The 24,253-nt window shown below is 37.4% G+C and overlaps 2 protein-coding genes across 2 annotated transcripts in view; both read left to right on the top strand.

Annotated features, from left to right (window-relative positions):
• LOC149661733 (organic solute transporter subunit alpha-like) overlaps positions 1–24,253 on the top strand; it is a 62,085-nt gene that overhangs the window by 3,572 nt on the left and 34,260 nt on the right. The window contains exon 2 of the mRNA XM_089843288.1: positions 14,237–14,324. The gene's annotated coding sequence lies outside the window, so the exon portion shown is untranslated. The remainder of the gene's footprint in view (positions 1–14,236; positions 14,325–24,253) is intronic.
• LOC149661736 (ras-related protein Rap-2a-like) lies at positions 16,488–17,803 on the top strand. Its single transcript, XM_089843880.1, has one exon. The coding sequence runs from the start codon at positions 16,507–16,509 to the stop codon at positions 17,323–17,325; it is 819 nt and encodes a 272-aa protein (XP_089700006.1). The 5' UTR covers positions 16,488–16,506; the 3' UTR covers positions 17,326–17,803.

Below are 24,253 nucleotides of genomic sequence, written 5' to 3'. Positions count from 1 at the left end.
GATCCGTCCAATAGGGGTACTCCAGCCTAACGCGTAGTGTCCAGCCATTACGGAAACTTATTTGCTCGTATCTTCTATAATATTGTAGATATAAACATGGTTCCAATTGATAAATTCATCATTTTATACGCTCTTTCGATATAAAAATGAAATAAAAAATCTAGCTCGGAGTATCCCTTTAAGTGTAATACTCTTGCTGAGTTTCAACTCTCCATATATGTAAAGCGTTTTCATATATGCATTGATTTAAAGTAAATACTGAATATTTAAATTGGTAATTCTAAATTTAGAAGCCATAATATATATCGGGGAAAATGATACCTTAAAATATCAAATTCAAATCCAAGCGAAATCGGAGATATCCCCTTTTGAAAAATTAATCGAAATCTACATATACGTCCCACGATACGAAACCAGAGACTATACTCATGCAGTTCCTATAAGTTTGAAATAAAACACCTTTCACCGCCTATAAGTTTCTTCATTAATATTCAACTCTGTGATCGGACGCCATGAGGGATTTTCGTTTTGTTTTTAAAGTCCCTGCCCATCCTTGAGGGAATATTCTACTTCTGTCGAAAAAGGGCAGAGAATATCGTACCGTGCGTTGCGAACATGCAACAAGTGCTAAGTTAGAATTGAGGTACATTTATTCGCTCGCTAAGCCTTTGATCGTGAAGAATACTTTGCCTGACTTTAGTCGTATCTACGTCTAACAGGAGCTGACCAAATCTAATGGTTTATAATATAATAGTAGTTTCTCCCCTTATCCGCGCAGAAACCTGCGTCTGGGATGAACTGTAGTCTGTAACTATTTCTAGAAACGTTTTTCCGAGATATATCAGCCAGCGCTGAACATGTCAAACGGTGAATATTGTCTCAGGCGTAAACCTTTTTAGTTTTGCGAGTAATAGCAGATTTTCCCCAGTATTCAGCTCACTTAAGTGGACAAAATAAACACTTAATTTATATGGACGCGTCAAAAACCCCGGGAGCTAAATATCTAGGCACTGACCAAAATGCACGATGTTGCACCGCATCTGAAATTAATTCACCCTAGGTTACTGGGGGAGTTGGAATTTGGTTTCGGACTTATATATGAAGATGTCCACCTATTTCTGGAAGCTTTTCTGTATAGTTCCTCTTACGTATTTTCGTCTTTTGTCGCGCGCAACTAGATTAGCTTTCAACGTGACACGCACCCATCTATTACCCCCGCGGTGGTCTGAACAAAGTTAGGAAATAACTTGTGAAGACTCGAATCGACCGGGTTTCCCTTATCTTATAGATTAGCTTCTTTCTGTTATATACTAAGATAGACGAGTAGAATTGAATTAGGGCTGTTGTAAGGTGGAGCTTCTAGGGAACTATGTGTTACTTCGCGGTTAACTTTAACTGTGGAACATGGGTTAAATGTTGGATACGTTTATCGAAGGCGTGCCCGTTTTCGGTTGAAATACACCATCGATGTGTTTGAAGGTAGCGACACCAATGAGATTAAGAGAAAAGTCAAAGCGTCTTTAGATTGGGTGTATGAAAAAGGAATACGTTATTACAGTATCCACTTGGAATTCTTGGGGAATTTTAAAATTGTATTATACATATAGTGGCCCGTGGGCCTTCTCCATATTGACTGTTTCATATGAAACTTAAATTTTTTTGGAAAAGACTTTTCAAGCCTCGGGTTAAGGTTTAGCTGTTTTCTTGGGTACTGGAAAGGAGACCGGAAATTGCGTTGAACATCTTAAGTACTTTTACCGAGGGTTTTGCAAATTTGCGGCCGATACTAGACGTAGTTAAGGGGATAACATTTCAGATTAAAATCTTCACAAAATGGACTATAGCCCGCCTTCGCAACTTTAAAGTAATAAATTTACCTAAGCCAAGCTAATTAAAACAAATCGCTGTATGGTCTTAAATTTAATCCTAACCACATGGAGAGATAACAATTTAGAAATAATATTAATCATACCTCTTATCTCTACCCCACCACGTTCCGCTGTTGATAAATTAATTCAATCTCTCTCTCATCATTTTAAAAGCCAAGAACATTGGATTAACGTCGTAAAATGAACTACACGTGTAAGCCTGGGAAAACCGTGATCCAAGCACCCACGCGCAATAATAATATACAGCTAAGCCATTTATATTCCGAACCATCCTCCCACCCTTTTTAATAGGTCATTTCTGCTTAGTATCTCCGTGACCACATCCGTGATTAAATACAGAAGAGAGAGAAAGTTGATGGAGATAGTCTGCTTATTTTATCGCTGAATAATGACGTGCATGCCATCTTAGAAGAATAAGAAACTAGCTATATCTTCCCACTGATTACTTACTCGCTATCTGACCAGTTTAACGCGAGAATGTGGGAAGATCGGAGAGGCTGCGCTCGGGAAAGGATGGAATGGCTGGGATGCCTCGCTACCGAATACGATTAGATTCCATGGATAACGAGCCTCTTCTCGATCTAGCCTTCACGGTCAGATATCCTACATTCATTCCTTTCTCCGCTGTAACACACACTCGTTAAAGATTTCGCGCCTCTGGACCATTAAAGCAGAAGGTTGGGAAAGGATGGTGGTGGAGAATTGCTTGAAAGAAGAAAAAAATAAAAATTATTTTTTGCTCCGGGTTTTTCTGGGATTTCCTACATCGCATAAATTATTCTCTATTGTGTAATTTGTGTTTCCAGTTTCATAGTATCGTTTATGGATAATGCCAAAGTTAAATATTTGAGTAAGAGTGTGTGGAATCTAGCCTGTACTTTGATCTGTTCTAGTTATCTCGGGTATAACGTTCGCTCTTGATCCTTTAGGACCCAAAATTAATATTAGATTTTGCCCGCTTTGAAGCGAGGAAGATTGAGGTTTTATCATGCAACAGTAGATAAACGCGACGTTGTGAACGGTAATAACTTGTAAAGGGTTTCAAATTTTCAATTAACCATCGTACAACTTATCATTGACGTTATAAACCTCTGATATAGGGGATATATGAAAACTGGGAGATTTTAACCTGCAAAACCGTGACAAACATGAAATCACTGTTCTAATGACTTTATATTAATATACTTCTGAGGTTTTAGGTTTAAATTTAATTTGGTATATACTTTATAGTATGGTTTATATCGGAACTCTATTTGATTTTGAGTTAAGGAAATAAAACGAGATATGGTTCGTCTATGACGATGTTAAAGCGAATTCTAAATTGAAAGGGATAGTTTTAACAAGGATGCTTTATAGATACGTTGGTTATATTGTAATGACATTATAACTTATATACAGCGCTGGGAATTAAGATGCGTTTTAAGTTCAGATATAGCGGAGTAGATGATTTGCACTGTAAATTTTGGCCTATACTAATTATAATTTCAGAAAATCGATAGAAACTTTAATGAAGGCTTCATTATGTTAACTTCATTGTCCATATCGTGTCTTTATTATTGTTTAGATATTCACATTTAGGTTCTATTGTGCTGCATTACTTGTGGAAACGCCAAGATCTCGAACTCTATACATTCCGTGGAAATAAACCATGGTATTAGAGCAAATTGGTTTCAGTTTTAATGATGGTAGCTAAATGTTTAAGAGCTTGGATTAAGGTAAAAGCCAAACGGGGTGCTTTCCTTAAATTTCCTTTATTAAAAGCTATCTGTCGCGGATCCCCCGTCTCTCTTAATTGTTTTTCTAGTCGAGAGAGAATAGGCGGGCATGGACGCTCTTTGGCTAAGCTAACGACTTTGTAAACGGCGCAGGGAGTCCTATTTTATGTATACGGTTTGACCAGAACCACGTCGAGTGCCGCCTATATAGTACGAATACGGTGTTGTAATTGTGAAGATGCCTAGAAACTATAGGGATCAGGCTAAACTAGCTCGTAAAATGTCATCATCCACCTTATTCCTGAGAATCCGAGAAACGAAAGGGGAAATGGAAAAGATGTGGGATTACAGGGATGGTATAGGCCTTAATTATTAAATGGATTTTCGTTTTTGTCCTCCGTTTCACCTCGTTCATTAAGTTACGATTCGTTTTCGTTTCATTTTCTTTTGCCAAATAATCTCTCGCCTTCTTTGTTAGTTATAAACCTCTGCGCTAACGGAATTCTTTTGTTTTTCCAGTAATTTTACATCCTCGGATATTATAATCTTATATAAAGCTCGCGGTTTCGGAGCCTAGACTTCGTTGGGTTGATGGTTAGATGGGGGATAACGGAAGTAGATTAAATCAAAGTTATAAAAAACAGTGGATATAGACGCTAAATTTCAAGGCCCTTTTATTGTAAATAGATAGATACGTTTTAATTCTGTTAATACTAGTTGCTAATAAGACTATGAAGAATGGACGGTTACTATGAAGAGACGAGTAGCTTCGAGTTAATATATTTCTATCTCAATTTCCCCTATCTATATACCTTTTTAGTCTAGAACCGCTTTTATAGCAGCATTGTGTCCGGAAATTCCTAGATGATATTAAGCGGTGACGCGGAAAGTTTACAACAAACTTAAAACGTGCCACTCGTTTACGAACAAAATCTGAAATAAAGGGGATGGGGAGGAAGATGGGGAAGCTGAACAGTCTGAAGAGGATAGCCCCCAGGATAATTTTAATTTTTCTAGGGGCCTACTCTGGGTCTATCTATACTTGGAAAGAGGTGCACAGGCGGCGTTAATTTTAAAACTGAGTTTAACGAGAATGGACAACTTTACCCTCCTAAATTTAAGAGGAGAATTGGACAGCTGTTCCCTGGGGTCGTTTGCTAGATCACTCGTGTCACCTTGTAAAGTTAGCTTTCTTCACTATTAATTGGTAATTTACGAATAGAGTCAAATGTATTGGGCTAGTTGATATCAGTGTGGGAATACTGCAAACATTCTTCTGTGTAACTTCTTAAGGCTATATGTAAAGTAGGTCTTTATGTCTTGAAACTAATACTTTTTCTTTGATAATAATATGCTTGTCCAGAGCACACGTGACAATACTAGACGCTCGAAGTAGTTCAATGGTTTCCTATCCGTGTAGGTGTTGTCACGTTTTTACTAACTGATTTATTTTGGGCTTTAAACGTCTGGCGATGACTAAAGCTTATCTATAGAACCGTTGTCAACAGCACAATCGCTATTCGCTAAAGGTTTCGAGTACGAATTATATCTTTATCTAAATATATATGTTAAGTGATTTAATCAACTTAAAACGTTTCGCGCCTAACCTGTACGTTTTCAGAGAGTTTTCCCATTTCAAATTACCTAAAAGGTGGGCGTGGTGATTACTTGACTAACGTTTTATGTTTTGTTTATTTAATGGCCAAATATTACGTTTGTTTTTACTAAACCTTGTTATATAGTTAGATTGTGTTAGTCTACAGCAACGTTTTCCAATTATTCAACGCCTAGCAACAATACACGCCTATTTAAAGTTAGCCCCGCACGCTATAAGAGTCAGGAGAGAGAAATAGGCGAAAAATAGGCCTGAAATTGGAGATTGGTGATTATACCGGAGAGGGAAGTCGAATTAGCGATTTAGGGTCGCTTTTATCGTTGCCATCCACTCTAAGTTTTATCGCATTTAGCACTTTAACCTAATCTCTTCTCGTATTTGAGACTTCTCCAATCTCGTAATCTTCCAAATGGAAATGGTTGGTGGAAAAGATTTCAAGTGAAAATAGTTAATCGTTAAGACTACAGTCTAGTGAATCCTTGGAATAATTTCAAGCCTTTAAATTGTTCTTCTATAGATAATTGATTATTTTAATTTTATTTTAGGAAATATCGGTAAATTTATTCGACCGTGTCAAGTCCCGCGGTCTCTAGCTCTGATTTTCCGGTGAAGTGGCCCATTAATAACTCTCTTTGCATTTAATTATTGAAAGAGGGGGAGGGAGGGGAGAGATTGAGTAAAACGCCAGGGGGCGATTTCGATACGGAATCGAATCGGTTTTAGCATATATAGAAAGTACGGTAAATCACATCCTTCATCTTCACAGTCCATCTTTCATCCTCTCTTCATCATCATCATCTATCTCCTCTTCCAGGATTTTCACAGTCTCCTCACTAATGTCCCCATTTACATAACGACATTCCTAAGTGACAAGTATAACTGTTTGTGTTTAGGGAATCGCATCGCCTCTCTGTAACACTTGACTTTCGATCAGAAAATAAAATAACATTTTATTTTAGTGTTTGACGAACCTTTTAGGGAAAGCCAACTTTCAGGGGTATTTAACTAATGTTAAGTCTACGAGCGCCTGTAGAAATGTTTAACCCGCAATACACTGGTAATCAGGGGAAAGCTAACATTTAGGGGCAAGTCTTCAAACTCGCTTCTTATATATTTTTAAAATAGAAAATATGTGAATAAAACAAACTTACCGATCTTGTAAATGTCCTATGTTCTAACATTTTGCTGGGAAAATTACGAGGACCTGTTGAAATGCTCGGAGCAAAAAGTGGTTTTCTTCGGAGAAGATATATATATTTTTCTTTTTAATTTTTTCTTCTCCGACTCCTTTTTCTCTCTCTCTCTTCTCGCGCTCTCCGGTTTTGATTCTGTTAAACTCGCGCGCTCTCGGTGGTAACTGTTGGATGCCGGAACTCGTACGTTGAGTCCCGATATTTAGGCGTCCGCCTTGACTGGACCAGTGTGTGCTATGCGCGCGGCTACCGGGCTAGGAAATTGTAAACTGCCAAGCTGTTGCTTTTCTACCTCTCCTCTCACTCTTACCCTCCCCCGCGGAACTTCTCCCGGTGTACCCTCCGTGGCTGATCGTCTGCCCTCGTCCCCTTCAACTCTGAATTCACTCCGAGGAAAAAGTAGATCAGGTGATTGAGGATAAAAGAATCTGAATTAAAAATACGCGTAATTATCTTTAATAACCAATATAAAGAAATACTATATTCGTAACGCGATAATAGATTGCTATTTACCTTTCTAGTAATTATTGTATGGGTTGTTTTTAAGTTGAGGGTCGGATATCTGTATGGTATAACCATCTTTCTACTAGCTTCTTTCTCAATCCGGTCCGATCACCTGGGTCGGCGCCTGCGCTTCGTAGGATACGTTGCTAAGCGACCGAAAAAGCTTCGCTACTTCTCCGCTTTATACAAGGAACACTCGCTTTATTCTTCTTAGCCACACTTATACCTCGAGACTTACAAACCAGCAGCATCCCCCTTCCTTATGCCTATACGTACTTCTCTCCGCCTAGCAGTTTTTGACGCTTACTTAGGCCCCTGATGGTGCCCAAAACCTTCCTAAAGTATATTTTAAAAAGAAGGATATATAGCTAAAGCTATAGCGGATTTACCACCGAAACCCACGAGGAAATATATGAAAAGAAAAAGAAACTTCTTCGTCGTTCGTGCATGTACTTGGGCGGGTGAAAAATACTTTTAAGAAAATTTATTCTATTCTCTCTTATACCTCGCGGCTTTCTCCCGCGCTTGGTGAATCTCTACTACTTCTCGGGGGAGATGCAAAAGGTGTCTGGTAAACTGAGAAAGTTTGACTTCTTCCTCTCCTTCATCTCGTCTAGTACGATTTTTCATATGCCCTCGCATTATCTAAGTTTTTTCTTCAGCCATTACTTAGACCAGTTATGAAAGAGTAAAATATTCAAGGAGGATACCGGATAACTCGTTTAAAATAAAATATTAATCCAATCTTTTAAAGAGAAAATGTGGAAGCTTTTGTATTTTTCCCGTCGGTTTTTCGACAGCTTTAATTGGCTTCCAGTTTTGCTTTGCACTTTTTGCCTCTCCTTTTATTATCTATTTTAAACTTATATTCAATTGGAGTTATTCTTGTCCTTAAATTATATAAATTTTTAAAACTCTTAATTGCCCTAATCCAATTTGAAATTTTATTCAATTCAATTCAATTCAAAGGTCTGTTTAATTTTAATTCCGAGTAAATTTTCTCTGTCGTTCCAACACAGAGAATTTTGTTAGAGAATTAAATAAGGTCTTTTCAACTATAGTTAGAACCGTCCAAAGAAAATAAATAAAATTATATTGAGAAAAGATTCTCAGCGGGAATTATAAGAGAAGAATCTCAATTTTCTATTAGCACCCCAAGCCAAGGCTTAAGTTTAAATCCATTTCAATCAAGTAAAAAAAAAAGAAAAGAAACAACGTTGTTAGAAAAAAATGTAGAATAAAACTCTGTCTGAAAATTCTTCCCGCCTTTCCAAATGAGAGTCAGTGGCGCGAAATCTTTCGCGGCATTTTAATAAATAATTCAGGTTCTTTCTTTCCTAAGGGTTCGTCATTTCTACTGTAGAATTCTTTCCTATTCTAAAAGTAGCTCAATTTGTAAGTTACTCGTCGCATCGCTAAATTTTCCTTTTTTTCCGCTCGAAATCTTTACCTGTTGAAAAGTGAATAAAAAATGAAAGAAGAGAACTATAACCTTTAGGGAATAACATAAAATTATGTTGAACCTTTTTCTCTTTCCTTCACTCTTTACCATATACGGGATGGCAATAGGTCAGGGAAAACCTGGAAAAGTCAGGGAATTTTGGGATTTCAACAGAGTCAGGGAATTTTTCTAAAGTGGCTCAAATATCCGCGGTTCAACCATTTAAGCTGGGTGACATATTAAAAGTCCGTTTTGTCACCCAGTTAAAAAAGTCAGGCAAACCTGGACAAGTCAGGGAATTTCAACCCTGAATTATATGTGTTTTTATTCGCAAAGGGGGTCTATGGGGAAAGTAACGCTGTGTGTAAACTTTGTCGTGATGGAGGGAGGGAGAGAGAGGGGGGAATGGAAATGTTCGGCGGGAAAGGTCAAATGTTATTCTGTCAAAAAAAGAGACTATATTTTTCTCTAGAGCAACAGTTCCCCTTCACCCCAACCCCCTCTCATCCTTTGTCAAATATTTGGGGGAAAAAAAAAGAAAACTCAGGAAAAATCACTCAATAATCAGATAAAACCAAGTACCATAGAACTATGTTTAATATAGAATAAAGCGTGTTTCGTTTAACTGTAAGTTCATCACGTCATGGAATAGTACCTGGAAATAATCTATTTTTCTATTGCCCAACCTAAGCCTTGTCCTCTGACATTTAGGATTGAAATTCGAAACACTTTTCTAGGTCTAGAATGATATTCTTATTACGTTACACAACGCCTTCCTAGAAAGCAAACTGAAATATAATATTTTTTAACCTACTCGTATTTCATCCGGCTGTATAATGAAACTTTGCGTAGGTATGCTGGGAAATTTCACTTTAGACCTTATGGAAGCCCTAATAATTTTCAGGATAAAAACTTAATAAATTTTAAGATTTTTAATTAGGACACGCGCGAGGTTGATTTTTATTAAATACAAATGAATACTACTCGTTCTCCATTATCCAAGTATATCATTCCCAAATTAAAGGAAAAGTTCAGGTTGCATAACATTATACCTTAATAGAACGACCTTTATCTACTGTGAAATTCGCCATTGATTTAGTGGCGTCTGCTAAATCGAACCTCTTACGGTCTTACCCCCTACCGGATTGGTTGAATTCTCACAGGCTGAGAGAGGTAGGGGTATAATGTTACGTTACCTGAACCTTTCCTTTAAGTGTTCTGGCTCAATTAATTTTGCCACCTTAGCAAATTTATTAGTTTCAAATGATTTTGCCTGGATAGAAAAATATGCGTGGTCTAGCGTGCCCTCTCGAGATCCCTTTTCATAATAGCCCGCCGCCGATCTTATCCTTATATCCAATCCCCATGCAGAAAGCGAGCGCAGTCATCCCTCGTAGGGCTTTGCCACAGCATTTATCGATTCTAGACGAAAGGGGTTGGTTGTCTTTTAATTGAACCGTCTAAATACTATATCTGGGTCGTACCTCGCTTGACATTAAAGTGGAAGGCTATTTAAGGCGAGTTTCCTTTAACTATATTAGCCCCGAAACAATGTACTGCGTCTAACCGGGGTCTACGTGTTTCAATCTCCTATTCATTTCCTAGGCATCAATATTTTCAATGAAATAAAATATGAGTTTGCTCATTTGGGGGCTTGGAGGTATTAATCCTTTGGAAAATAGCATCTTGGCATCGTATTAATTTGCTATTAGGTCTCGTAACTGTTTATTTGTAACATTTGCCATTACTCTCAATCGGCCTTAACCTGATTTTAAAACCCCCGTTTAGTTTTGAAACCATAGAGTTTAAAATTATAATAACAAACAAGTTACATTGAACGTGCTTTTCAACTTCAATTCATTTCCGGTTTAGATTGTCGCTTTTAAAATCATATTTGTTTCTTTTTGACTACTTCCTAATTACCCGTCACTAATTAATAAGTTGACTAGTTGTCGTTAATTATCCAAAAATGGCAGTTTTGAGTTGATTTTAACTGAGGGGGGTGGTACCCTGGTGCAGGCGAATGGGGAAATTGGTCAGCATGCGGACGTACGTACGACTTGTTTGACGTTTTTGGAACTAGCTCTTCCTCGATGTTATTCTTGTCATACGACATATTCTGAAATCTGCCAAATGCAGTTTCTTCCTCGTCCTCTCTTTCTCTCACTTCATTTTCCCCCATCTTTCCTATTCCAACCCTTTCTCTCCCAGCATTACTTACCACCTACGAAATTGAATTAGATCGCGTTCATAATATATTGTATCTTTTAGAGATAACATTAAATAGGGATGCTAAAGGTTTTGTTTTGAATTTTTTTCATATGAAAATCGGTCATATATACTCTAAGAGAAAGCATGCACTTCACTTATATTTATGAAAAGTTACCTAAAAAAAATAGCTAGCGTTTTAACTTTTTAGTGCCGCTTCCTAAAAGTTTATAGCTCGGTACATAAAGGGGTTTTCTTTTTTTAGGCTAAGATTTCGCTTCCTATCTTATAGTTTATTTTCTTTTTAAGCCTGATCAAAAAAGCAATAGATTTAATCTATATTTAATGTTAAGGTAAAATTCACTGCATCGGTTATAAAACACGCTGTCCACTTTTACAGTGTATCCAAAAAAAAACAAAGTCCAGAATTCGTGGTTACGTAAACTTATTTTCCACTTCCTATATCGAATTTCAAATTGGGTTTTTGAATAATAGATTTTAAAGCTTTTCTATATAGCTATATTTTTTTCTTCTTTTTCTTCCCAATCTTTCCCTTGCCAGGAGGGTAAAATAGACTTCCGTCTTCGTGATGGATTTGCAAACATTTTTCACCATCCCTCTTTTATTTTTATCTCTATTTTTTTTTTCAATAGCCACTGTAAAAATCTTCTACAAGTTCTATGGGTAAATGTTACGTAATATTATATTTTCTCCATAGGATAAACCAAGTTTTTGGAAACACTTTTAGCTTATTTCGAAATCGAAATCTGATTTTCAAAGTGTGTTATCGATTTTTGTTTCGATAGGTTTTAGTGTTTTGCGCGAAAAATATATCTAATAGTTTTGGAGCAAATATCACGTATTTATTACGTTTATTTCAATTAATAAATACGTAGTTTTTGCCGAAAGATACCGTAAAGAAAAATATAATAACTTGCAATTTAAGAAGGTATAGAATTTAAAATAAGTAAATGGGTCTTTTCTCTATTAAATTTGATACTTACCAAGATTGAAGTTTTATATAAAGACAATGAAATGGGGCGTATAAAGGCTCACAATCCCAAATGGCCATTTTTCCGAAACAATTCTACTATACGCTTAAGGATCGCTTACCCTTGGTTACGTGCCACTCTTAGTGTACAATAAGATAGCAAGTTAAAATAACTGTAGTTTAACACGCTTTTATTAGAGGTGATATCTGTCTTATCTTATTGTCAACTCCGTCTGGAACGAAACTTGGCTATGTTCCTCCATAAAAGCAGTCTGCAACAATGAGTTTCTTTACTCCCGGGAGGTACGAGACTGGCTACAAAGTCCAAACACTAAAAAATTCCCCAAATAGGTTTTTTTTTTATTCCTTCAATCCCCTTGTATGTCATATCCTGTAACTTTATGTGGGGAAAAAGTGCGAACTCTCTGGGCCCTGTAAATTTACCAGCTTTCTGACCAAACAGCTCTTTTCTGGGAGACGGAATGAGTATGAGGGAAGTCCTTTTCATGAACCCTTTCGACTGAAGCAAAGCGCCATGTACTGCGTACCATCTTTACTTATAATTTCGTTAGTATTTCAATTCACTAAGGGGTTTAAAGGTTTGCATCGAAGTGGTCCATAAAGATCCCTGGCTTCCTCTATCCATACTTCATCCCCGTCTTCTCGCATGCCGTCATCCGCCCAATCTGAAGAAAACTACAATTCTCTATGAGATCCAAAATAGCGTCTTTTCTATAGGAATGCGCTCTCGTCTCTCTTTGGTATTTTCTCATCCTCTACTAGATTCGCCATCCTTCGAAAAGGGTTCCCGTTTTCCCGCCTAGCACCCTATGGTCCTTCCCGCGGCTATTTGCGTCTTCTGAAGATCGATTTTCGATTCTAGAGTCTCTCGCGAGGTACGCCTTTGAAGGAAGGTGGGAAGTAGATTTCAGGGCCTTAGTAACCTTGGTAAGGCTTTAGGGGGATATCAAGGATTGTGTAACGTAGGGACTTACTCAACAGATGGGGGTGCGCGCTGTTTCGTTCGCGTTTTATCAACAAGTGGCCGATAAGTTTTGAACCGTTTCGTGATAGTTTGATTATGGTAGACAGTTCCCCTCTTTTTCTCTCTCTCTCGCTGCTCTTCCTCCTTCTCTATAATGCCTCTTTACTTCCTGAATCTCTCTCTCGTGAGATATTTGGTAAATCGAACACGTAGGCCTAAATCGCGGACGACTTTTGAGCTGGGGAGAAATACTCAGGAACCAACTGGTGGTCATTATTCAAGAGGATACCATAGAAACCGAATTTTTTGTTTTTTAAATTTTTCATGAATGTATCCATGTAACCAGACGCAATACTTACAAAGGCTGGATAATTTATTACGTAAATCTCTACTTACCCGATTTTCTCGCTACGACACATTTCTACGTTACTGTTACGGTTCTAATACAATGCTTGTACTTGTCATAAAAATTAACACATTTTTAATTCCCCTATAACTCTGACATAATATTTTATTCTTCTTCAAGCGGAAGCTATAATTATTATTTTCAATATACAAAATTAAAAGTTGGGTTGGGGTTGTTTATCATAAATTTAGAAATGAGTTGTTTTGACGTGGAAATTTGTCAACTATAATTAAATTTATACTTTAGAGAAACTAGCCGTTTCGACACGCGTTAAGCCTAGATTAAAAATACCACCCACACGTGTTTTATATTTGGGGATTTAGTGACCCGAACCTCAGCTTTATCGACCACTTAATTTGAGAAAAAAATTAAATATATTACAATATATATATTTTTTTTTGATGATGTTTAAAATTTGTTTTTTTTTCTGTACAATTTTTACCGAAAAATAATCAATTATGTAAAGAGAATTTTTTATCGTGTTTTAACACTCGATCGAAGACTTAAGCCTAAAAGTTCGAATCGATCGGGGTTGGCTGTTGGGTTGGGAAATTTATAGATTTTTGCAAGACGCCATCTCGACTAGACTGACTTAATTTTCAATTTAAGTTGTTGGCAATTAAGTTCAGTAAAAATTACTTGTTAAGGCTTGGTTATAATATTTCTGAAATACAGTTATTTCATTCTATGAAGTGAATTATGTTATCGCTTAGTTCTAGTTCCGGTGACGGTCGTTAGAGATTGTTAGGTAACCGGAACTAGAGTCAGAAAATGTCTGCGTTTTTTGAACCCTGGAGCCACGTGTGTATTGCAATGCGAATCATTTAATTGATTTCAAATACCACCGAATTTCTGAAGGGTGCTATTTCTAATTATAGAAAATTGACCCCGGAAATATGATAGCTAAGATATGTAATTTCCTGATTCAAATTATTATATTATTGATTCGTCCAAATAATTCTAATTAAGGGAGGTTTCAGAGCTTACGTATACGATTATGGATAATTAATTGTTAATATTTACTTAAGTGCCCACCGGCGCTTTCCCCGCGTACAATCACGCGTATTTTGGGACATAGGTTGTTAACATCGGTGCTGTGTTTGATTAACTAAATTAAATGACGTCTTATCAACGTTTAATTACAAATTACGAATAGGAAATGCGAATAATATTTTGATTGTTTTTTATCTATGGAATGTCTATTTTTAGATAAAGTAATGGGGTTGCACTTTTTGTTAAATATGTTTCGTATAATAGGGTAATTAATTTCACTATTTAATATTTTTCAGATTTTGACCCCAAATATTGTGCTTGAACTCTAACCCATCGGCCTATCGAGCGAAATTGCAGCAAAATTCAACGCAGGTCGCTGTTTAGGTAAGCCTAAAAATTTCATTAAATTAATTTAATTAGATAAGTTATGGTAATCACAAATGAAAACCGGAAGAGCGTATAATATTAACTTTTGGTTCAAGACCTCTAACCGTAAAATTTGTTTATATACTTGAATCAATCACTGTCTTTAAAATGTAAACAATAACAACAACAACTTTACGTGCAAGGAATCGAAAACTATGTTTAAACCAAGGTTTAGGTATATCCCTGATGACTGAAAAATATTAATTTTAATCACAACAACGGTGTACTTTTAACCTAAGTGTAAGCATCCTTGTTTACTTATCCTCTTTGACCCCGAAATATTGTTTACCGGAGGTTCGTAAAGGACAAGGAATATATTTTTTTATCCCTCCCATATAAGGGTCGTTTTAATGCTTATCGATTTGGTAAAGTTCTCCCAAAGTCAATTCGTCAAAGCGCCCTCATGACCCGCATTTAGGATACGGTGTAACAGCGGGTCAGGTATATAAAGGCTATCTAATTATGTCCTCCCAATCAACCTCCATGATGGCTCGATCTCCATTCACAGCACACCCCTTTTAATTTACTTATCGGATCTTGCGTGTTAATTCTGGTTGTAAATCGTCACCATTGACCTGGTCATTGGGGCATCAAATCGGGGTCATCGTTTGGTTTCGTACTATATAGCTGCTGTGACACGATCGTGTCAAAAAGCGACACTTTAGGGTGTGGGTATACCCTCTCCTAAAGGGTGTTCGTTCTATACCCGCATCATGCTCCATTTTTAGCGTCGTCACGAATTAAGTCGAAATCAGGGTGATAAGTAAGTTTCAAGCCTAGAAATTCCATGTCGCCATCGAGGGGAAAACCAATGTGCTCGCGCATGCTATTGAGGTACTATTTGGCATATCATGATATTTACGAGCAAGGCAAAGGTGACGCGGAATGTTAAACGTTGTCCTAGAAAGTGTTTAGGACATTAATCGAAAGTAAATTAACAAAAAGTTGTTAAGCAATTAAGGGTTAGTCAATATTTGGAACTGGAGTTTTTGTATCCTTGCCTGGTACGCTCCATGTATTTTTTCATGTGTGTTGTAATTTTTCGACTCATGTTAAGTTTGGGTCTTTTTTATGGTTTGGAACAATGGCGAGGAACCAATTACACGACATCAGGCCGACTTAATTTGTACTTATTTTTATCTACACGTGAATTTCAGGACCGACCCTAGGAATTGTTTAAGTTAGACAATCTGTCCCACAGCTTTTTGTCTTAAGCTCATCGCCTTAACCCTTGAAACGGTCCTGGTATAAAACAACAGAACCATAAAGTTGTTCGCGAAGAGTTTGCCAATGAAGGGAAATACGAAACCAAGGATATTGAAAGCAATTGGAAAATGGATCTCTTTATCCATGAATATATTCATTGTTTCAACTCGGATAGGGTGTATGACGACTAAAAGGGAGTGATTTCGAACGACTAGCATCGAGGACAGATGTTTTCGGCAAAGAGAGAGAGCTATAGGGGGGAAACTTTCAGTTTCATTTAGTAAGTTAGTTCTGTTATGATGCTACACTTGTTTTACGCCCTCATTTCGCCGAGTGTTATACGAGCTAGCTTTTTACCTAGTTAGCCACAGTTAGGTGGTGATCTAAATGTTTCGGGCTATAACATCGTTCGTCGGTGCTCAACTTTCGCCAAAACTCTCTTAGCTCGCCAAGTATAAAGGGTGTTCACTGTTCCTCTTCCGTGACTCTTGCAACAGCGAGAGTTTTGTAGTAACTTTGCGCTTTACAAGTCGCGTTTTCTCTCTCTCGCAATCCTCTCCTCCTCTTACTCAAATTTCTCCAAACTCCGTCATTTAGTTCCGTTTTATATCTCTACTCAAACGGAAATCTCCGGAGTAAAGAGGGAGCGATTAACTGTTAGCGTTTATAATAAGAGATTCATCGGATGAAAGAAGATCGGATTTTATCTGGCTGAAGGACTCGATTTATTTATCTTTGGTGAGTTGTTTACTGTAGAGTATTTTTATGTTGTGTGCCAAAGTTTAAGTGTCATATGGTATCGCGTATTAATTTGGTACAAATTAAACTATTGTTTAAATTATCTAGCCAGACACCTAGCTATTAATGACACTTTTTTGTATTTTTACTGAAGATTGTTCTTGGTTTTAAGGTATTTATTAAATTCAAAACGGAGATGCCTTCTACGGCCAATTTTGATTCGTTATCGGACATGGATAACCTACCAATGTTCCGCAAAGGTTGCCGTCCCTCCGTCGTTTCGACCATTATGGAGGAAGAAGAATTAAAAGCTACGGCTAGTTTGTCTGACATTCGCAAAAGTTCCATCACGACTCGAGCGTCGGACGCCGATTCACGCAGGGGAAGTTCGGCACCCCATAAGGATAAGTTCCAAATTCTGGTCCTCGGAGCGGCCCGTGTCGGGAAAACCGCTCTAATTCATCAATTCCTGTACGACAATTTTCCGTCCGAATACCGAGCCACGGTGGAACAACTCTATCGTGGAGAATACGAAGTCAAAGGTGACCTATTGACCTTGGAAATCTTGGACACCAGTGGTTATTATTACTTTCCCGCTATGAGACGTTTGGAAATTACCAAAGCGGACGCCATATTGCTAGTCTACGCCATAGACGACGAAGGATCCTTCGAGGAGGTACGACATTTGAGGGAGTTAGTCGCTGAACTTCGACCTCAAGGCGTACCAACGGTTGTAGTTGGAAATAAAAGCGATTTGAACAGTCGAAGAACCGTTAGGGCCGAAATCGCCGAGACCGTGACCTTGGTTGACTGGGAACACGGTTACGTCGAGTGTTCAGCCAAAAATGGTACCAAGGTTATTGAAGTTTTCAAGGAAATTTTAGCCCAAAGCCAAATTCAATACGCTCTTAGTCCGGCCGTCAAAAGGCGCCGGAAGTCATTGCCTGTACAACACACTCAACCTCGATTGAAAGCGGCAGTTGCTTTGAAAAGAAATAGTTGCACTGTTTCTTGAAAATAAGACGAACTTCGTAAACCAATATCTACCCACTCGCTAGGATTTTTCCAGGAACCCAAGGTTTTGAGTGAGAAATTTAGAATATAATATTAGCTCTATGGTTCTGTGGTAACTCGCTGATTTGACCCAGTTTGTTCGCTTGATGATTGATACAACTACGTGTGTGTTTGAATATCCATTTCTAAGATAGAACGTACTAGCGGATATGTCTAAAGACTCGCTTATTTAGAAATGCCACGAATTTATTTAAATTTTCTATGAATTTTGATATATGGTATGATTTAAAGCATATCATTATTCAAGGGAAAAATTAAATAAATTCCGGTTAAAGTCAGGAATTACAAAATGTACCTAACATTATATATTTATTGAAAATAATACTTCTATTTTTGCAAATAAAAAAAGTTAAACTATTCATAACCATTATAGTGCAAAGCTTGTATACTACGAATTAAATTTAACGTAATATTTTTTGTCGTATTTCGTTTCCTTTACGAGTAATATTATTATTTTTATTTCGACTGAACGCTTGTGTAAACCTTTTTTTTATCTCTTTCAGTACTTACTGGCGCCCTAATTCGAGGTACTATCCCTACCAAGTACTATCCCTATAACCTCGCCGTGAAATTAGCACAAAACTATATCTTAATTGCATCGCTAATATACTAATCTGACTTTTGAGTGAGGCTTTTAATATCTTCTTTTGCCTTGAAATTAGCTAAGCTGTAGAATCTAATTAGTTGCCCTTGGTACAATTAACGTACGCACTTTAGCCGCCTTCCTATATACTCTTTTAATTATTTACAGTTTTATTCGCGATGAGATTGTGAATTAAAATTAAGGTTTTTTCCATCTTACTAGAGGAGACTTTCACTTATTCTCGCTTCCACTTATCCCTCATTAATTACTTTATCGCGAATGAATGTTGAAGTTTTTAAGAAGAGAAATCCTTGGAGAAAACAGAGAAGTCTCTATATTTTTCCCTTGATGGTGGAATATGTTCATTTATGCAAATGTAATATAGGGGAAGGCTAAAGTTGTGGTTCTGTTTTGCGTCCTTGTCGCAATTAAAATTAGGCACGAGTTGTTGACCTAGATTTTATCATGCGGAAAATATATCTTTCTACGACAACTAAAACGTCAAAGTCTGAATCCTTCTCAAGTCTGTCGCTTGTCAAAGAATACTACGTTTTATTTACGGAAGTTATCGTTTCCGTCGCAATCACAGTTTGCTCTACTACCAACGTTGTAGTAATAGGTATATTTTATAGCGGTTGTTTTGGCTGTGTTGTAAACAATGAGTGCTTCGTAATTTATCTTCAGACACGTGGGGAGTTTTGGATGTTTTAAACAATCGTAAAGTTTGGGTTCAACGCGCTCCGCAGCCTTCCTCCATTTTATGCGATGGCCTAATAATGTTGTCATCTATCGTGTCTCCGTATACAAACACCTACGGTTAAAAACTATAACGCGCCTGCGATGATATGATGAAGGGGCTATGTGTATTCGAATTAATTTATACGCGCGGTCTAAAACAGACGGGTGCCTACTACATGGCTTTGATAATAAAAACACTCGTTGACATAGATTTAAAATATACGAATTTAGGACAAATTGTACTGGGGTTTATATTGCAACTGTATGGTTTCATAAAACGAAATATTACCTCAATTTCAAAAGATGTTAAAATATTAAAGGAAATGTTTAGAGAAGCCAACCTATTTATTTTTCTATATCCATTCAATTTAACTTAATTTCTAGATTTTTAAATAAAACCTACTGTTTTATTTAATAACTTCCGGAAAGGTGTCATTGTACAGAACACGTTTCGCTTTACATGTGCACGAAACCATGATTTAAATTTAATTCTAAACTTTTCTCTCCTCTTGCCTATTTCTCGCAATATATGGTTTCTTGTTTCCAAACCTTTTCTTCTTCAAAGTATAATAATTCTATCCCTTTGGACCAAAAAGGGGGTGTCAACTCCCTAGGAGAAAGCGGGTGAAAGCGCGCTTTGACCCGGGGATCCGGGCTTCCTTCCATCTATGCTTCCCTAGTTTCCCATTCCAATCCCCGGAGTTTCCGTTTCCATCATTCCCGGTCCTCTTTCTCCTAGCTCTCTCTTACTCTCTCTCTAGGTCCTTATCCTCAATAGGATTTGACATTTAGTTTCAATCGTGTATTCATGTTTTCGTAATTATTCATAATATGAAATAAATTGTAATTATTAAACCATTTAGTTATTCAAAACCCGGTCTCGCGAACAAATAACAAGATAAGTTACACAAACTCCAAACCACAGACCACCGATGCGAGTAACAAGTTTTGCAAACAGAAGAAGTTAGTTACAAAAGGTTAACCCAAGCATACGGACGGTACTCATCTCTTGTTTTTGTGCTTGGTTTCTTTTCTCATCTAGGTTTTCTGTTATGGTTGGGAAGATGTTACTTCTAAAGTTTTTTAAGTTCCGGAAATTTCTTAGCTCTCTCTCTCTCTCTTTCTCAAAATTCAGCTTGACATTTTCCTGTTAACTTTATTGATCTTTCCATAATTTAACTGGAAGCTAAAGTTTAATGCCCCTTGCTGCATTGGGATTTCATAGGTACCAAGGTTTCTGTGAAAAGTGAGCGGCTATTTTTATCTGCTCCTTACTCAATTGTGTTGGATCAGTTTAACTTTCAAAGGTCACGATTGGAATCCAGTCGATAAGCTTGCACGGAAAAAAAATTCCCTAGACAACGGCGAAAAATCTGTCCCTTCTCCGCATATTTGGTTCATATAATGACACGTTCAGATGCGGTCTGGCGTTCTCTGACACCTACGCGACATTTCCCACGATGCCTTTAAGGGTTTTATTCCAATCACATTGTCTCCACTTGACTCCGTTGCCCCGTAAGACTCTCCGATACCTAAATAACCAGTTTTAATTGGTTCGATTTGATGCTAGAGACTCTTCTTGATCTCGATAGCGGGAATAACCTCTTAGACATCCTTAAGTTTGATTGATCAGTGATCAAGATCATTGTATTTGTATTAAGTATTGGCTGTCAATCCTCCTTGAGGTTTATTAATCCATCAGACCATTAACCCTAACGTCTGGACGCTTGAAGTAAGACTCTAGAATAAGAATTAAAAGAGAACCCTCTATGACTCGTTTTCTAGCTCATTGTATGTGAGTATACATGGCCGTTTGGGAAATCTGGTTGTTATACTGAATATTCTAATTAACTGAAGTAAATAAGCCATAAGGGATTATACTATCTAGGGAATTGTTACTTGAACAATTGGGAACTCTACCGAACAGTAACACGTCCGCGCTTCATTCTGGTGAATATTCCCCTTCCTTATACGTATAGTATATTAATAGGATTTTGGTGCGGGCCCAAGAATCGCTGTTTTCGGTCCAGGTTCCCTATCCCTTCAGTCCGCTCGAGATATTAGGGTAGTAGGGTTATTTACTCTATTGGGTGGGAGAATAGGAAGTGGGTATATAAAGGGTTAGGGGTTTTCCGCGTTTTCTAGTTCCGTTTCTCTGAAGACGATGTCGCCACTGCTTCTATTCCCGCCGTAATGAGCTTCCCCTCTTGTCCTTTCAATATTTCTCAGCCTCTTCCAGTCTTTCATCCCGAGTTCTCTCTGCGGATTCTCTTCTCCATCCGAGCGGAAATCAAGTTTCCCCCTTGACACAACCCAAAACATTTTTTTCTAATGGAACTAGGGGCTAAAACTCGCTTCGTTAGACCCGATTGAGGTTGAGAAACTGAGAGTAGGCTCTCCAATTTTCCCCGAGTCCCGGGACGCCACCAGGGTCAACTTCTCTCAATCCCTCCATCTTCATCTTGAGCTTCTTTTTTTTTTAGCGTGAAATTCCCGTTCGTTCACAAAAACTTAGGGAGAAAAGGGCGTTATTCTTGAGTAAATCTTGAATACAGTTTATAGAATGACGCGTAGTTCTGGAGTTTATTTCTTTCCGTCTTTGTTTTTATTCATTCATTATCGGTGAACGGATTTTTGTAGATTTAGAAAAATGTTTACAATCCGGAAATAACTCTTTCCGATAGAAAAAGGGTGGAAATTGAAATAAAAAAGAAAACTGCTTGAAAAGCGGTTGACTTTGAAACTGGGTGAAATCGTAGGTGAGAATCAAATGAGTGTGCCCAGTGGAACAGTAATTAGATTGTGTGAAGTTTTTGACACAGTTTTGAAGGGTTGGGGGTTTATTATGTTTTAACTTCATTCATTTAAGTATATAGGTCGCGAACTTTTACGTCGAACATGGGAATAAATAAGCATAGAATATATTCAATCAAAAAAATAAAAGCTCCATTTCCGTTTTTAGTGTGAGGAGCACGTACGAAACATTTTCGGCTCGCTTTAGCGGTAAAAGCTTTTAACATTTAGAATGAATCCTGCTTTTCTTTCTCTAACTCTCTCTCACTTCCCTTGTGAGCCCTTTTTTATGTTACTTAACGTATGAGACTTATAAAGAAAAAGGGAGAAAACGTTAAGTTAAAAGGTTCCTTGTTTCTTGTTTAACATTCTTTTGCCTGCCTAAAATGGGCCAAACTCCTTGTTATAGGCCCAAAAAAAGGTTTTTCTTTAATCTTAGATCGTGGTGTACGGCTAAAATAAAGTCTTAAAATCTCTGGCTTCTTTAATTAACAATTAAAATTGGTCGTAAATCAATTTTTAATTAATGAATTTGTACGTCGCTCTACCATTAATCGCCCATTAAATGGGGACAGCTTGACAAGCTAGGAGCTCATGCACTTAAAGATTGTATTACAGTAAGAATAGGTTCAGATATCCGAGTAATTTTTGTTGAACATATTCCCAATCTGATCTGGATTTAGTTAGAGGTCTGAATAGCTTCATTTTGTTCATACATTTTATCTATTCAATATTCGTGTAACGAATGAGTAACTTCATGAATGTGGCTTTGTTTAATCATTCTCTGCTAGAGAAGCATTTTCTTAGGCGTGTGGGACGAAATTTTTGCTCCAGTTTCAATCTGACACCATCTTCATTTGCATGGGTAGCGATTTTACTCCCTACCACCTAAATTTTCCCTTTTTTTCCTTATTTTCCTTATTGGGTATTCCGATACCCTATTAACTTCTTTTTCATTACTCAGTCTCGACGGAAATGAAGGTTTTTTTCGTGTGTAGATGTTTTGTCGGATCAGACTTCCCGAGACGAGGGGATGTTCTCAAGGTCATTGCGGAGGCGTTAGGATAGCTTTTAATCACCAGCATCTTCCAGGGATGGGGATGAAGTTCAGAAGATGAGGGCGAGAGACGGGATCGAGTTCGATGTACTCTCATCGCTCAATTCTTTCGGAAATGATTGAGTTTCGCTACTGAATCATCTTTTTTTTTTCTACCTAAATCGTAGAGAATGAAATGGAAAGTCTAGCTTGATTTTAGAAATGACGGTGTATCTTTCTACGATTTTGTAGACTTGGAAACAAAGACTGTCACAAAACGAGAGAGAAAACGTTTGGTTTAATCAAAGTGGCGTCGTATTTTCCGTTAGGCCTCTTTTCGTTTCCTTCTTCTAATCGTTCCCGCGCTCTCTCTTTATCTTTATCTTCTCTTATCCTTTAAGCGAAAGCGAATAATTTATCCCAGCGGCAACTACAAAGGGGGACAAATAGCCACGATGTTAATGCATCGTCATTTGCAGCTTCTAAATGAAATTAGGCCCGAGACAATTGAGTCACGTTGCCTCGCTTTGGTTTTGCATCTCTGGTCTCCTCTTCGCGCTCCTTCGATTTTTTATACCCTAAGTAGAAATGTAAACACTATATAGCACTACAGTCAAGTCCAAGGCAAAAAAAAATGCACTCTTTACTTCGTTATTCATTATTGTACTCCCACGATAAACCCTTGTTTTCTAATGCCTTTCTGTGAAATACCTTTTTTTTGCTATCAAAATCCATTACCTATTTTGGGTAGAGGCGCGTATTGAAAAACTTAGAGGCGGTGCGATCAAAGAATCTCCCTCGCTAATTGCTAATTGAATCTTCTTAAAATTTGGGTATATTTAGTTAATATTCATCGCATCTCTTTGTTTAAAAAAAATGGTTTCCTAAGTGAAGTCTATAGCCTGAACAAAATCCGTACTTCTTACCTTCTCTCTGATAATTGTTTGTCAAAACTCCCACGCTTTAACTCTAAATCCCTGAAAGAGTCTTAAATCCTTGTCTTTCTAAAAAAAAAAACAAGGAAAGTATATGTGAAAAAAAAGAAAAAATACACAGCTTATTTGTCGACTTTGAAGGTTCATCTTTCTTCAAAAGTCTATATTTGACCTTTAACCCTATACACCTAATGAAATAGCTTGTTAATTTCAAACTATTCAACCTGTCAGTTCATCCAGAAACAGATTTGCTCAAAGTTGTCAAAAGCATGATATAATTGAGAACAGGGGACCTTAGTATCGGAAGAAAAATGTTTGACTACTTCAGGTTAATGAAATTCCGATAATATCCTACGTTCTCTTCCAATTTTTCGTTATTTTTTTTTTTCCGTGGGAATATGTCAAATTGGTTGACCTAGATAGTTTTTTCTTTCTCATCAAACATTTTTCTTTCAACATCTCTCTCTCTCTCTCTCTCTCCGCTCTGAGGAGTTTTTCTCCTAAAAACTAGCGAAACAGATTAAAGAAGATATATCTTCGGTTTTTGAAAAGACTCCTTTAAGCCTGGCCACGGTTACGGGGCAAAAGGGATAAAGTTCAACACTGGACTTCCCAAGTGTTGAGTAGAAGGGCGGCTAAGGCAAAAATGTAGGTTGAACGGTCGCGAACTTGGAGGGATCGAACGCCGTAAATCATTTGGAGTGTTTGTCCGGCGCCATCATCCACACGCGCCCGAGAACTTGTTGACTTATTTAGAAACTCGAAGGTTTTAATTAATTTGTTG

This window comes from Phalangium opilio, unplaced genomic scaffold (assembly GCF_054372755.1).
Source record: "Phalangium opilio isolate 3A_F unplaced genomic scaffold, DU_Popi_V2 ptg000070l_1, whole genome shotgun sequence".
NCBI lineage: Eukaryota > Metazoa > Arthropoda > Arachnida > Opiliones > Phalangiidae > Phalangium > Phalangium opilio.
The sequence above is the reverse complement of the archived record's forward strand: the minus strand, read 5'-3'. Positions and strand labels throughout refer to the sequence as shown.

Coding starts and splice junctions, on each gene's coding strand:
- LOC149661736 (XM_089843880.1), top strand. CDS start 16,507: ATGCCTTCTACGGCCAATTTTGATTCGTTATCGGACATGGATAACCTA.